This window comes from Corylus avellana, chromosome 1, assembly GCF_965113065.1.
Source record: "Corylus avellana chromosome 1, dhCorAvel1.hap1.2, whole genome shotgun sequence".
Lineage (NCBI taxonomy): Eukaryota > Viridiplantae > Streptophyta > Magnoliopsida > Fagales > Betulaceae > Corylus > Corylus avellana.
The window spans coordinates 1,576,284-1,589,485 of record NC_142490.1 but is presented as its reverse complement, the minus strand read 5'-3'; the positions used below and the strand labels follow the sequence as shown (position 1 = coordinate 1,589,485).

Sequence of the window (13,202 nt, the reverse complement as noted above, 5' to 3'; positions counted from 1 at the left end):
CTTCTACTGTGTGGATAACACCCTCTTTTATGCCATTAATCAAAAGAAATTCTTATTTGGAATAATAAAAACAAAGGCTTATTAATTAATTTTATATATATATATATATAGCTTTTATGATTTCTTTTTTAATTTTTTAATTGATTGTGTTTATTTGTGTCTTTCTTTTTCTTTTTATTCTTTAAACAAATACGTTTATAAATAACTCAAAACATAAAAATACTCTTAAAATAATTTTACATTTATGTGACGGCATTAACAAACATTGTTTGTTTTCTAAGGTTAAGACTTATTCTATGTGAGGGATGGTGATAGCGTATGGCGGTTTTATGGGACAGTTTGGGACAAGCCGTGTATATCCCGACACTCACTCATAAAAGAGTAATAATAACAAATAAATAAAGGAAATCCCAACACCCAAAAGTCAAGAACAATTAATTAATTAAGGAGGCACAAATAAAGGCATTTGATTTGTGTTGGCAACCATATCAAACACGGCAAATTGAAGTTCGGCAGCACTCTATTTATACCTAACTAGAAAACACTAACATAGTATTGATTTAATTCTCTATTTTTTTTAAAAAAATATATATTATTTTTAAGTTTTTTTTTTTTAAAAAAAATAAAATAAAATTTTGCTAAACCACCAAAGAAAAAGAGAGAAATGATTAAAAAAAAAAAAAAAAAATAAGCTATAATGCCTACCTAAAAGTGGCAAATCAAAAAGTCAAATGCGAGTTTTAAATAATAAGAAGAAGACAAATTTTTGGACGTCATTTATGTTTCATATTAGTTGAATATATACAATATATATAGAGGTGCATTTCTTAGCTAAGGATCATGTTAATCTTAGTGGACGAGAATTTACTGCAATTAAGTTGTTCAAATTTTACAAATTTAAACAGCTTTAAAAAGTAGGTTGTCGTGGCCACTTATTCTAAATAGCATAGAGTAGTGTCGAGCTACAACTTGAATTTAAGATGTGCAACCCAACTTAATCATGGTTTGAGAAAGAGAGAGAGAGAATGAGCCAAAATGAGAGATAGATATGGATGGAAGTTGCAAGTTTAGGTGGGGTGATCAAGAGATAGATATGGTGTGAAGGGGACGTGCGGCCTTGAGGGAGTTTTCATTCAATTTAGTAATTATGATAAAAAGGAAGGCAATGGGACATTTGGGACATGATGATATGTGTGTGTCAATTCAAGCGCTCCATCAAACAATTCTCCTTTTTTATCTTCATATATATATATATATATATCGACAAGTTGATGTATGAATAACATCAGCTTAAGCTAGATTTTGGGCATTCATTGAACATCTACAATTGTTTGAAATTACAACAACCTGGATACGTTGCCACCTTGGTAGTTGAGTGGGAAAGGGGCATCAGCTTAAGCTAGATTTTGGGCTTTCATTGAACATCTACAATTGTTTGAAATTACAACAACCTGGATAGCTTGGTAGTTGAGTGGGAAAGGGGCTCGTAAATGTAAACGAAAGTGCTGAAGCCGCAATGTCTCCTTTCAAGGCCTAGGTTTCGTTTGACTTCTCTAGTGCTCGCACGTGATTGACAAGAGAATTTCGCCACCGCGGCCCAAGCAATACAAGGATTAATTTTTTTTTATTTTTTTTATTTTTATATACATATGAAGCATAAAGGTTAGCGGGGAGATGGTGATGGTCTAGAGTCCAGATTGGCTGCTGAAAGGATTTGCATTGTCTTTTATTGCAAATTCAAAACTTGGTTATTCAACTAGTGCTTTTTTAAAAATAATTATAAAAAAAAAACCTTGAATTCAATGATTGAGATCTCAGCACTTTGCTAGCAATTCATATAGCATATGTTATAGGATTTATTTGCCTAAACAAGAGAGCGAGCTGCTCTATACTCTCCGGATAGATGAGTCTTGTAAAAACTCTCACATTCACTTTCATTTATTGTTCGAATTGCTAAAAACCTCTATTCCAAAATCAAGTGTCTGGGGCATGGTCTCCCTTAATTAGATTTTATAAATTGTGTTCTCTAAAGTATAATGAATTTAGTTTCTGAATTATTGCTGACGGGTGAATTGAGATCCCCAGATGAGTAGGATTTCTCCTCTCATTCGGTGCAAAAGCATGGTTATATATTTGTGAAACCGACACTTCACTGTTTGTTTGTATTTCCTCTGTTTTAACCAAAACTTTTAAGAAAACACCTGACATTCATAAACCATGTCTTGGAAATTTGGCCCGATTGTTTTCTCACCTAATTCAATTCAGTTTACTTTTGGCTACGATATTCAAATCACTTTTCTTTAGACTTTTTGTTTAAATAGTAATAAGTTATTGATGTAATATAAAGGTAAAAGGAGATTTAAATTTTTTGTAAGAGAAAAGCAAAGTTGTTTGGTGACACAAAAAAATAAAGAAGTTGAGCGGGTAAAAAAGAAAGAAAGAGTGAGTTGCCAAAGATGCATGTCATATCTTGGACATATCAAGACCCTTCCTACTAAGTCATAAGCTGCACAACATGCATAAACACGGGTTTGAGGGGCGAGAATCATTTCCATTTCATTTGAAATAGAAAGAAATCATTTTATGATTAAAATTTTACTTTATTTAATCTAACGGTATATATAATGTCGCATCATTTAAAATTTTTAATAATGTAGCAACCTATTCACCACATGGCAGGATAATATAAAATAATAAAATCTTAACGATGAAATCATTCTATCTCCATTTCACTCGAAGGGAAGAGGTTCCTGATTCCGGTTTGAGAAAGGCCGTCATGTCCCTAAACTGCCCATTTGTCATACCGTTTCCCGTTAGGGAAAGGTTGCCACAGGTTTCCTATTTGGTGAAGCCCAATTCGATCAGCGGGAAAAACCCGCATCTGTAAATCCTTTTCCCCCTCCCAACAATTTTTTAAAAAAAAAACCCATTTCGATCAACTCCAAAGAAAATTAATCTGGGATGATACACCCATAAAATAAGCACACAGACACGAGTTTCTAATCACAAAAACAGTGGCATACACGCCAAGCTAAAAAGGAGGACAACTCCATAAAGAAGAGGCAATGGTTAACAACTCTGCTATTGAATGCCATTAGTTAGCAACAAATAAACATGCAAATTCAAAAACAACCACTTCCCCGTGTAATATTAGCTGTTTCAATTATTTCAAACTACATGCACTATTACATGAAACAAATAGTTGGACCTTAACCAACTTCGGATTCTCTACAACTCTCATCTCAATCTTAGGAGCCTAAATCATGCTGAGCTAACCAAATAACCACCAAGCCTATTAGAGCTGGTAGTTTTTTCTTGAACATGCAAAGAATTCCATATGTCAGAATTTTCAATCAAGTTATTGCTTCTGGCACAAACAAGTTAAGAAAACAATTCCATGGAAGAACACCCAAAGACTTGGCCAAGAAAAGGAATTATATATGAAAATAATTCCATATATAAGGAAATGCTTTCTAGAGCCCCACTAACACTCTAATTCAATTTGTTCTTGCTTCTTTAGTTCTTTTCCTTCTTTTCAAACAAATAACATCTTCAAAAGAATGGACTATTCTTTTCTCCTTTTTGAGTTCTGTCACCATTAATTTCCAAGACAATACTACACGTTTACATCAAGATGCGGAGTACAGCAAGGCCAACAGCAGAGATGGAAACAAGAGTACCTATGCAGTATTTTATCACATCATATTTTCCTGCTTCCAATTGGGCCCTTAAAGCATGGATTTCCTGATATATACAAAAGACAATATTCAGAAATAATGACCAAAATGTAGTCAACCAAGCTCACAGATCATTTCTCACTTTAACTTTTATCACTTACCCGATCAAGTTTATTTGTGAGGTTATTAGTTTCAGCATTCTGATTTGCTAGCTCATCACGAATCCTCCTGCACCAGTATAGACAAAGAATATAACATTGAAAGTGGACAAAAATTAAACTGAGATATAGAGGTTCTTTATGCTCAGAGCATAAGAAATTTAGGTATGTCTCTTTCCTTACCCCCTTTCAAGATTCAAATCCAACCGCTGCCCAGCAGTGACTTTATCAATTTCATACCTACATCACACTCATGTCTTTGCACAATGAAGATAAAGAAAGAAAAAACAAAATATTCACATGCTAGCAGACAGAAATCAATTGCACAGTAACAATATAAATCAGACCTCAATTCACTTCGCATCTTTTCTATATCATTCCGAAGCTTTTCGGTCTCATGCTGCAACAGAGAAAAATGGTGTCCCTGCATAATATGTTGTTTAGGGAAATTATCAACAGAATCATTCAAGGAAACTTCAATAAGAGTAAAACCTTCTCATAATTAGAATTTTGATGAGACTATTTATCAACAAAAATCAAGCAAAAGGAACTGAATTTTCAAATTTTTAAACTGTGTTCTCAATGACTGTTTAGAGGGGAAACAAGGACAGTTAATATATTATCTTCAACATTCTTCTGACTAGTACCATGTTCATCTCGAATCACAAAACTGGAGCTTTCAGAGAGTTCTTAGATGCTGAAGCCAAAAAAATGAAATGAATCGCCGTGGATTTATAATTCATATATGTAGACAGAAAAAAATACAAGCTTGTTTAATGCCACACCATAGTGTTTCAATGACAGTGATTTCAACCGTATATACAGCCTAATTGTGATCCTCGGTGTTGAGTTAATTTCCAACCTCACCCAGAAAAGGAGCGGGGTTCGTTCAACCTAACTTGGGGGCTTAAAGCAATTAAAATGTCACTTGAGCCTGCAATATAAAGGTAATCCTCTTTGCTTGACCTACTCCTGCATTGTGATTCCATAATCAGACAAAGAACCTCTAGATTCATGATGTTCAATTATTGGCAGGAGCCAAGACACAGAACAGTATGCTTACTTGGAATCACCATTCCTTGAAAGACGCATACGAACTCCACAAATCTCGAGAACAAAAGAAAGGTTACTATAAAGGTTGTTTGATGTGTCTAGAAATTAGTGTTTATTTTTTTCTTTTTTTGATGACAGGGAACCTCGACAAGGCAGGGCCCTTCGGACCCACTCTCGTAGAGTAAACCTCGGACCCGTGCACCGTACTCTCGGAAGTTTCCCTACATGAATCAGGGTAAATCGCATTTACACCAGGGGGGTGGCCCCAAGGGGAAGTTTGCATCTAGCAAGTCTCGAACTTGGGATCTATGGGGTGATACTCCCTAAGACCACAAGCCTCAACCACGAGGCCAACCCTTGAGCAAAGAACTTATGGCCATCATAAACATTGTTTAGGATCTATTTAGCAACATCCAAAATTTCAATCCGCCCACGATCAAGACAGTTCATATTCACCTCAGAAGTACATCGTTGAACCCCGCTAAACATTCATTTAGTTTTTTTCCAGCAAGAGAGGGGGAAAAGAAAAGGCCAAAGTATCCTATTGAAGCCCAAAATGTAGAGTCTTAAAACTAGTCGATACCTGTGAGCTTTGGACTTCGGATTGGAATTTGGACAGATTGGAATCTTGAATCATTTCAATCTACAGACATAAACAGACACCAAGTAAGAAGTTTAAAAAAAAAAAAAAAAGACTGCAATTGTGACCGCATAGAAGTTATTTTTACTTAAATACTTCATTTCGAAACCAACTTATATTAATAAATCGACAAATGCAAAAACTCACATAGGAATTAACTACCATGGAGAAAATACCTTCTGCATCTCTCCCTTTGAAACAAATGAGTGAGACACATTTTCCAAGCTGTCATTCAAAACCTCGGTTATGGCAGCTGTTATAGCCTCGGCTTGCTTTGATGGCACACCTTGTCCCTCTAATTTCCTAACCTAGAAAGTATGCAGCACTGTCATCTTCTAACAGTTAAACATTAGGGCAAGAAATAAATTAAGCTGCCATCCTGCAACATTTCCATTATTTTCAAAATTGTGACTCTATTTCCATTTCCATTTCCATTATTTTCAAAACCAAGAAAATGAAACAAAGAAAGCACAACACCTACGTTCCTTTTCATATTCCCGAAATGCAAAGCAACAAAAACCATACAACTTTATAACAATGCATTTTCTCAGGAAGCAAACAAAGATTATTTAATAGCACCCGATTTAAAAACAAAAAACAAAAAAGGATAAGAAAGAGCAAAGAAATTACTAGGGCTAATGTGTCAACGAGAAACAACCGCTTTCCATTCGATTGCACGAGTTGAGAAATTTGCCTACAATGCAATTGACTACATGGAAAAACCGAAGCCAAAGAAGCCGATAACGGATCGCATATTGAAGTTGAAGCACCAAACCCTCTAAATCCGATTATCTCCAGCTTGGTTCCCAATCGTCCCCACCGCCTACAAGCCGCAGCAGCGGCCATTCGATTCCGCAAAATCCCCAAATTGCTCGAAAACAATCCAAGCCCTAAAAAATCCACCAATTCCAATTCCGCCACGGAAATCAAATATTCACCCCACAAAACGACACGCTACAATTAAAGAGATTCGCACAAAAAATTACAAGCAAAACAATGAACCAGACGCGTACGACACTAACTGTTCTTTCCTCACCAAATTTTCTCAGAAACAAAACGGAGAACAAGGATGAAAATCGGAGAAAAAAAAAAAATAGCGCCATCCAAGGAACAGTTAATTTGAAAGGCACTACTACATACCTCTATTCCGATTGACGATCGAGCGAGACTGCTACAGAGAGATTTTCAGGACGAGACAAAACGGGATTAGGCTTGTCCTCGTTCTGAACGTTGATGATCTTAACGTCGTAACGGTTAAAGGGCATTGCTCATCGTTCTCGCGAATAAAGAAGTTGGGTTAACGATTTCGCGTCCTCGCTTATTTCCAGGGAATTTCTTTTACGAGCGAAATGGTTGACGCTCAATGTTTTGCGCCCAATAGGAGAAGGGAAAGAAAGGCTTGCTTCAAACAAAACAGAAAAATTTTTAAAAAGAAAGACGCACGTGCTTTGCTTCGCAGGGAATATATACAGCGTGGATCCGGCCGGCAGCCGTCTCTAATGAAATGTATTTTTTAAATTTAATCTATAAAATTAACACGTTATATTTTTTTTTTTTTTCTAATAAAATTAACACGTTATATATATATATATATATACTACTTTCACATATAATTCAATCTAGTTTGTTAAGGAAGCAATTAAAAATATGTAATGTTACACTCAAAACATTTATTTTACTATGCTGACATGATATAATCTAATAATATTTTTTTACATTTATCTCACTATGCTGACATGATATAATCTAGTAGTCTTTTTTTTTTTTTTTTTTTTTTTTTGAGGACTACTACTCAACATAGTTGAATAAAAGTAGGATATTAATGTGATATATTGCATTACTATTAATTAATTTTTTATGAACAAAAAAAAATTGAGGGGTCGTTGCACCACCCCATGGGTGGTTTTGCCACCCCTGAAACTTTCCCTTTTTTAAAAAAAATATATTTTATTTATTTATTTATTTATTGAATTTATTATAGTATTTTTGTTTTATTTATAAAATAAAAAAATGTCATTTTTGTTTTTTTATCGGCTTTGGAGGCCATGGGGTGGTTTAGGCCGTTTGGCCACCCCACTACCCCTCCCTCTTTTTCTTTTTCTTTTTTGAACTTATTAAGATATTTTTGTTTTATTTAAACAATTTTAAGAGCATTCTCAATGGAAGAGTTAAATGTTATTTTTATCTAAAATGGCTATTCAAATGTTTAAAAAACTCCCTACATTGGATTAGCCAAAAGAAAATGTAAAATAGATATTTGATTGGAAGAGCTAAAAAAAAAACTAAATGTAGCAGCACTTTTCAAGGAAGCTATTTTATTTTTCATTGTTTCTCTCACCTATTTTCTCATTTTCCTAAATCTTTTTCTTACTTTTTCTCTGCATGTTCTCTTTTTTTCCAAAACTTTTCTCATTTTTCCTCTCACATGTTCTCTTTTTCCCAAAACTTTTATTGCTTTTAATTATATTTTAATAGAATAGATAGAAATATAGTTAATCGGATGTAGAGACATATAAAAATGGTTTAGCTAAATTATATAAAAGTGAGTTTTGATAAGCCATTTTACATAAAAATATGACTTTTTCATTGGGAATGCTCTAAGGTCATTTTTGTATTTTTATTAGCTTTGAAGTACATTGACAATTTTTAGTAGTTTAGAAAGGGCATTGACAAATTTTGATAACTTAGAAGGGACATTGACTCAATCAATTATTTGGGGGAGGGGGAGGGACATTGACAATAATTTAAGGAGGGTATGTGTTTTTTTTTTCTTCCTTTTTTAAAATTAATTTTTGTTTACTAATCAAAAAAATTGTGCCTATTAATAATTGTGAAGAAAAAAAAAAGCTTTAAAAAATGAGGAGCTTTTGTGCATTTTCAAGTTGTTACCTAGTTTTAAAACTGGTAAGGCATTTTTTTTTTGTTAGTAGGCAGATATTTATTATAAGCATTTTGTTGGCTATAACCAAAATAGAGAATAACTAAAATCTACTACCATATGTTACGTCAGTTAAGAGAATCTCAAGCGTAGGCCCAAGTTTTCATGAACATGTTCCACGAGCCCACTCAAACAAGTTTTGGAGGCTAGCGAGGTTAACGAGCATGTCACATCAGTATCTGATGATAAGGGGGCTTTTTTTTAAAAAAAAAAAAAAAAAAAAAGATCATGGGTTATTTTCCTCACCAAATTTTATTAAATGTCATCGACCACTTTAAACTATTCCAAATTTTCAGTTTTTTATTTTTTATTTTTCTTCATTTTGCTACCACTAGTAAAATATAATTTCTAACATTTTTTAAAGCAATAATGTTAATTGTTTATTGTTGGATAATCACACCACCTATACATAAGGTGATCCTGTATGTGGCTTGATACTAATATTCTGATAGGGTGGGAGATAAGATAATTACCACATCAATCTTATAAGATAGTTGTGAAATAAAAATGTAGTAATATATAAAATTACTCCAATACTTTTCTTTTTATTAATATTATATACCACACTAATATCTCACAAATATTTTACTACAGTGACATATTAGTGTCTAACAGCCAATGATATTTTTTTTAAAAAAAAAAATGACTGATTTAAAGACCGTTAGACCCTACTACATTAGCATAATAAAATCTTTGTGAGATATTTGCTTGGTATATAACATTTCTCTTTCTATTATAAAGAGAAAGCATTTCATTGATTGACGAAGAATGAACTGTAACATTTTCAGTATGGCACAATTTGGTCAGCATGAGTATCGTATCATACAGGAGAACATTGACACCCCTACTCCCCACCCCTGGCACAACAATATCGATACGAGAGACGATCATATATCCACAAATATGAAGCTCTAATGAAAACCCCCCATTCTAGCTCTCAAACTTTGTGTTATGGAAAGGGGATGGAAGGGTGTTAAAAGGAAAACAAATCCAGGACTGGAAAGGGAAAGGCACACGTCTGAGATAAAGCTCATTCCAGACAGTTAGATATTTTTTATCCTCTAAACCTTTTTTTCCAGGACAAGCCATCTTACTTTGGTCGCTTTCGGTAGGGGTACAGAATATCATCAAGAGTCTCCTTTATGGAGTTCCCCACTCTACGCATGTTCCTGGCCACCCCTGATGAAATCAGATTTGCATTCCTTGTAAACCTGCACTTTTGCATAAAAACCAGATAAGCCAAATTCATTAACCCGTCTATACAGCTTTCAGAAAATTAATGAGTCCCAGTTCGTATTGAACACTAAATAAATAATCAGATTATATGCATGCCTGCTAAGAAAATCATCCGCCACTGAATGAGCTGGATAGCGTCTTCGAGGCTGAGGTAATTCCCGAACTTCTTCTAGAAAACAAATCCCAAGAATCAAAAGATGATAATAAGTGACAATTGTAAACATGTTGAGTCGTATATCACAAATGAGTTTCACAAAATGACACATGTATATATATATAAAAATTCCAAAGCAAAGAAAGAGGATGTAAGGAACTAGTTTGTAGATATTCTGCAACAATATTATAATCATTTATCATACCCAGATAAAATATTAGAAAGAGTAAGAAACTAGTAAAATAAGAAGTGTTTATCTATTATGCCTTAACAAGAGACTGCCCTGCATCTTCACTGTCCTATATGGCTTATTTGTCCTCCACATTAGCTAGTAAGCATGGAAACTCATTATGAACCACGTTTCCTGCTAGTTAACTTATGAATCATCATGGAAACAAAGAGAACAAGCCCAAAAAATAAGAACTATGTCAACACTTTTGACTACCATGCCACTGTTTGAGTAATCAATGCTATTTCACCTCCATATTTAGTCATCATAAAAGTGTGGTTAAAAATGCAGTTTCAGATTAACTAATCTGCAGAAGGCAAACAATGTTGACCTAGGCAGGCAGTGGTAGCCAGGTATTGACTGCCATTGCTTACCATTGCCAAGGAGACTACCTTAACTGGAAAGAATTGTATAAAATAAAAGAAAAAAATAAATAATTGAATAAAAACAAATACAAAAAGAAATACTTCTCCAGGTTGCGTGGGCAACAAAGACAAATGCACACATATGGCCACTTAAATGGCTTGCTTTGTTTGTTCCACAATTTCATCACACTATGATTTGGCCTATCACACTAGCATATAAGAGACATGTTTTGGGCTTTCTTTAGAGAATTTGAGAATTAAGTTTGTTTGAGTAAAGTTTTAACCTTTGGCTTTCAAGAAGAGAATTTTTCTTCTTATTCATTCTGCACTGTAGCTTTAAGGTAATTCTCCATAGAGTGATGAGCTTGGTGTTTGCCCAGTATCTCATGGTGATTTTCCTTGAGTTGTGTACGTGTTAACTTTGAATGCCTTGGGTGTATTTCCTTTGAGTGGTGAGTTTTGATCTTGGTGTTGTTATAGTTCATGATTGCGTGTTGATATCTTTTCAACAATTTTTTTCCCAGCATCACAACCACCTAGGAATTGCTTGAAGACCTTAACCAAACTGTAGCCAAAATATTACCAAGATCTTCATCAAGACCAAATCAAAAAAGCATAAACCCAATTTTTTTTCCTTACCTTCTCTATTGTGAATATGAGCAGGAGTTGAAGCAGGTCCATCTGCAGAAACTCTTCTGTCCACTAAAATCTGCAGTAACTCATATCTGTAAGAGTTAAATTCTAGATTCTAGATTAAAGGTAACAAGATCCACTAGCAATGAACCAAGCCAAGTCAACAATCAACTGCATTAAACTCCTAACATTTCAACATTCACAAACTGAAATGGTGGGTGCATGTGTGCGCACACAGAGAGTACAACCTCAAGGCCAACACAGACGGGCAATTCAGCCTTTTCCGCTTGCTTATCAATTCCAGGGTCATTGCCACCTCTATCCAAGAAGACAGAGTAACCAACACAAGCATAATTGAAATCAGCAAGACTTCTGCCTTCTTTAGAAGCTTCAATCTCCATTTGTGAAACAATGTTGTCAGGTACTGGTCATTAAACTTAATGTTAGCACATAACATGAAATTATTATCATAGTATAATTTCAAATTAGCAAGAAAACGATATTGTTCTGAAAATACAAATATGATCAGGATCAATCATTTTCTGCCCTCTAAGTCATACTTGGTGTCCGTTTGGTTTAGCGTGCACAATTAAAATCATGCATTTCTTAAAACACACTCCACTTTCCACATTTTCAAACTGCTATATTTTTCAAACCCCTTCCAATCCGGACACTTGTCACGATTTTGTTGAAAAACACAGTTTTCGTCTGCAAAATTGTGGGGCCAAACTCACGCCTAAGGATCATTAATTCAAGGACAATATCGTTACAAAATGCACGGCGCTGAAAGCAGCAACTTCTCTTGCACTTGATTAGCAGAGAATAAACAAGATTAGCTCAAAGAAGATTATTATTTTCCAGCAAACAAAACTTCAAACCACAAATCAATCATACAATTAGATGATCACCAAAGTAATTCATATTCTTCGTGAAGACGACCATAGATTTAGTCCAATGTTATAGTGCGATTGTTGTGAGCCAATGATTTAGTTGTGAAAATGGGCTTTATTTGATTGATTGTGGCAATTCAAACAGATAAAGAGTGTAATCAACAACACAATTGAGCTATAACTGTGAAATTGGAGCCAATTCCATGGAGAAATTAGATTCATATTTGAAGAAAGGAAAAGAAAAGCTAAGATAAGATCAGAAAACGGAGACCTTGTTGGAGGGTGCGAGGGATACCGATGCAGCGAGGGTTGCGAGCTTTGGATTTGAGAGCGGAGTTGAAGTACAGATATCCCTTGCACGATTTTCCCTTTGGATTTGAGCCTTTCACTTCGTTTTGCCTTTGGGGCTCATCTCCTCCCTCTTTTTCACTCCCATCCATGCCTCTATAGCTCTCTCTCTCTCTGTAACTCTCTCTTTCCTCAGCTCAGATAACATGTTTCGGCCATCCTTCTTTTTGTTCTATCGGCTGTGTTTGGAAAAGGCCTGACAGGACGGACCTAAAAACTCAAAAAATTATTCTCAAAATTAATCTAATATTTTTACTTTTTACATCATATTAATTATCTTTTATCATTATTTAAATAAAAAAATAAAAAAATAAATTTTTTACTTTTTTATACAAAATATTATCACTTTTTTTTTCATATTAATTTCACTTTTTTATATAAAATATTTTTATTTTTTTTCTCTCGTATCAATTAAATGTTTTACTCACTTTTTTCTCATTTTATTGTCAAACACAGCCGATGTCTCTCAACTAGCCAACTGAATCTTTTAGGTGAAAAATTGTTTTGACGTAAAATAAAGGTAACTGAAAAGTGACTTTTTTACTATAGATTCTTCTAAAAGATAGATGAAAAAATAAATAAAATATTATATTTTATAAATGGATAGAACCATACAACTGACTACAGAAATTAGGAAACCTAAGTTGTGATTTGATAGACCTAAAACTCAAAATAATAATTTAATATTTTCCCCAAATAATATCACTAGATAGGGTTAGAGAGAGTTTTAAATAGTGTGGTCTTTACTCTTAAGTATCGTCCACATATATCCAATTTAAATAGAAGGTAAATTTTTTTACTTGGAAACTTTTTCTGGAAAACAATTCATATTCAATGCATTGAAATAAATTTTATTCAAGGCACTAAACTTTTACTCCAAT

General features: G+C 34.0%; 2 protein-coding genes across 4 annotated transcripts; both read right to left on the bottom strand.

The window, feature by feature from the left end:
• Nucleotides 1-3,115: 3,115 nt before the first annotated feature.
• LOC132170710 (coiled-coil 90B-like protein (DUF1640)) lies at nt 3,116-6,983 on the bottom strand. Of its 2 annotated transcripts, none has more exons than XM_059581791.2 (8): nt 6,669-6,983; nt 6,159-6,482; nt 5,705-5,836; nt 5,472-5,531; nt 4,183-4,259; nt 4,019-4,075; nt 3,839-3,905; nt 3,116-3,744 (listed from the first exon to the last, which is right to left on the bottom strand). In XM_059581791.2, the coding sequence occupies exons 2-8, from the start codon at nt 6,372-6,374 to the stop codon at nt 3,625-3,627; spliced, it is 729 nt and encodes a 242-aa protein (XP_059437774.1). In that variant the 5' UTR covers nt 6,375-6,482; nt 6,669-6,983; the 3' UTR covers nt 3,116-3,624. The 2 variants fall into 2 exon arrangements, with proteins under 2 accessions (XP_059437774.1, XP_059437773.1); XM_059581790.2 differs by having other exon boundaries at nt 6,159-6,418; nt 6,669-6,982.
• Nucleotides 6,984-9,224: 2,241 nt separating this feature from the next.
• LOC132170680 (altered inheritance of mitochondria protein) lies at nt 9,225-12,508 on the bottom strand. 2 transcript variants are annotated; one of them, XM_059581753.1, is made up of 5 exons: nt 12,245-12,508; nt 11,332-11,507; nt 11,090-11,159; nt 9,799-9,871; nt 9,225-9,677 (listed from the first exon to the last, which is right to left on the bottom strand). In XM_059581753.1, exons 1-5 carry the CDS (start codon nt 12,411-12,413, stop codon nt 9,557-9,559), a joined length of 609 nt encoding a protein of 202 aa, XP_059437736.1. In that variant the 5' UTR covers nt 12,414-12,508; the 3' UTR covers nt 9,225-9,556. The 2 variants fall into 2 exon arrangements, with proteins under 2 accessions (XP_059437736.1, XP_059437737.1); XM_059581754.1 differs by having other exon boundaries at nt 9,799-9,868.
• Nucleotides 12,509-13,202: the final 694 nt, after the last annotated feature.

Coding starts and splice junctions, on each gene's coding strand:
- LOC132170710 (XM_059581791.2), bottom strand. CDS start 6,374: ATGGCCGCTGCTGCGGCTTGTAGGCGGTGGGGACGATTGGGAACCAAG. Junction 4,076..4,182: donor AAGATGCGAAGTGAATTGAG/GTCTGATTTATA, acceptor AGTGTGATGTAG/GTATGAAATTGATAAAGTCA. Junction 3,906..4,018: donor GATTTGAATCTTGAAAGGGG/GTAAGGAAAGAG, acceptor ATACTGGTGCAG/GAGGATTCGTGATGAGCTAG.
- LOC132170680 (XM_059581753.1), bottom strand. CDS start 12,413: ATGGATGGGAGTGAAAAAGAGGGAGGAGATGAGCCCCAAAGGCAAAAC. Junction 11,160..11,331: donor CCGTCTGTGTTGGCCTTGAG/GTTGTACTCTCT, acceptor GAGTTACTGCAG/ATTTTAGTGGACAGAAGAGT. Junction 9,872..11,089: donor TCATATTCACAATAGAGAAG/GTAAGGAAAAAA, acceptor TTTGTTTTCTAG/AAGAAGTTCGGGAATTACCT.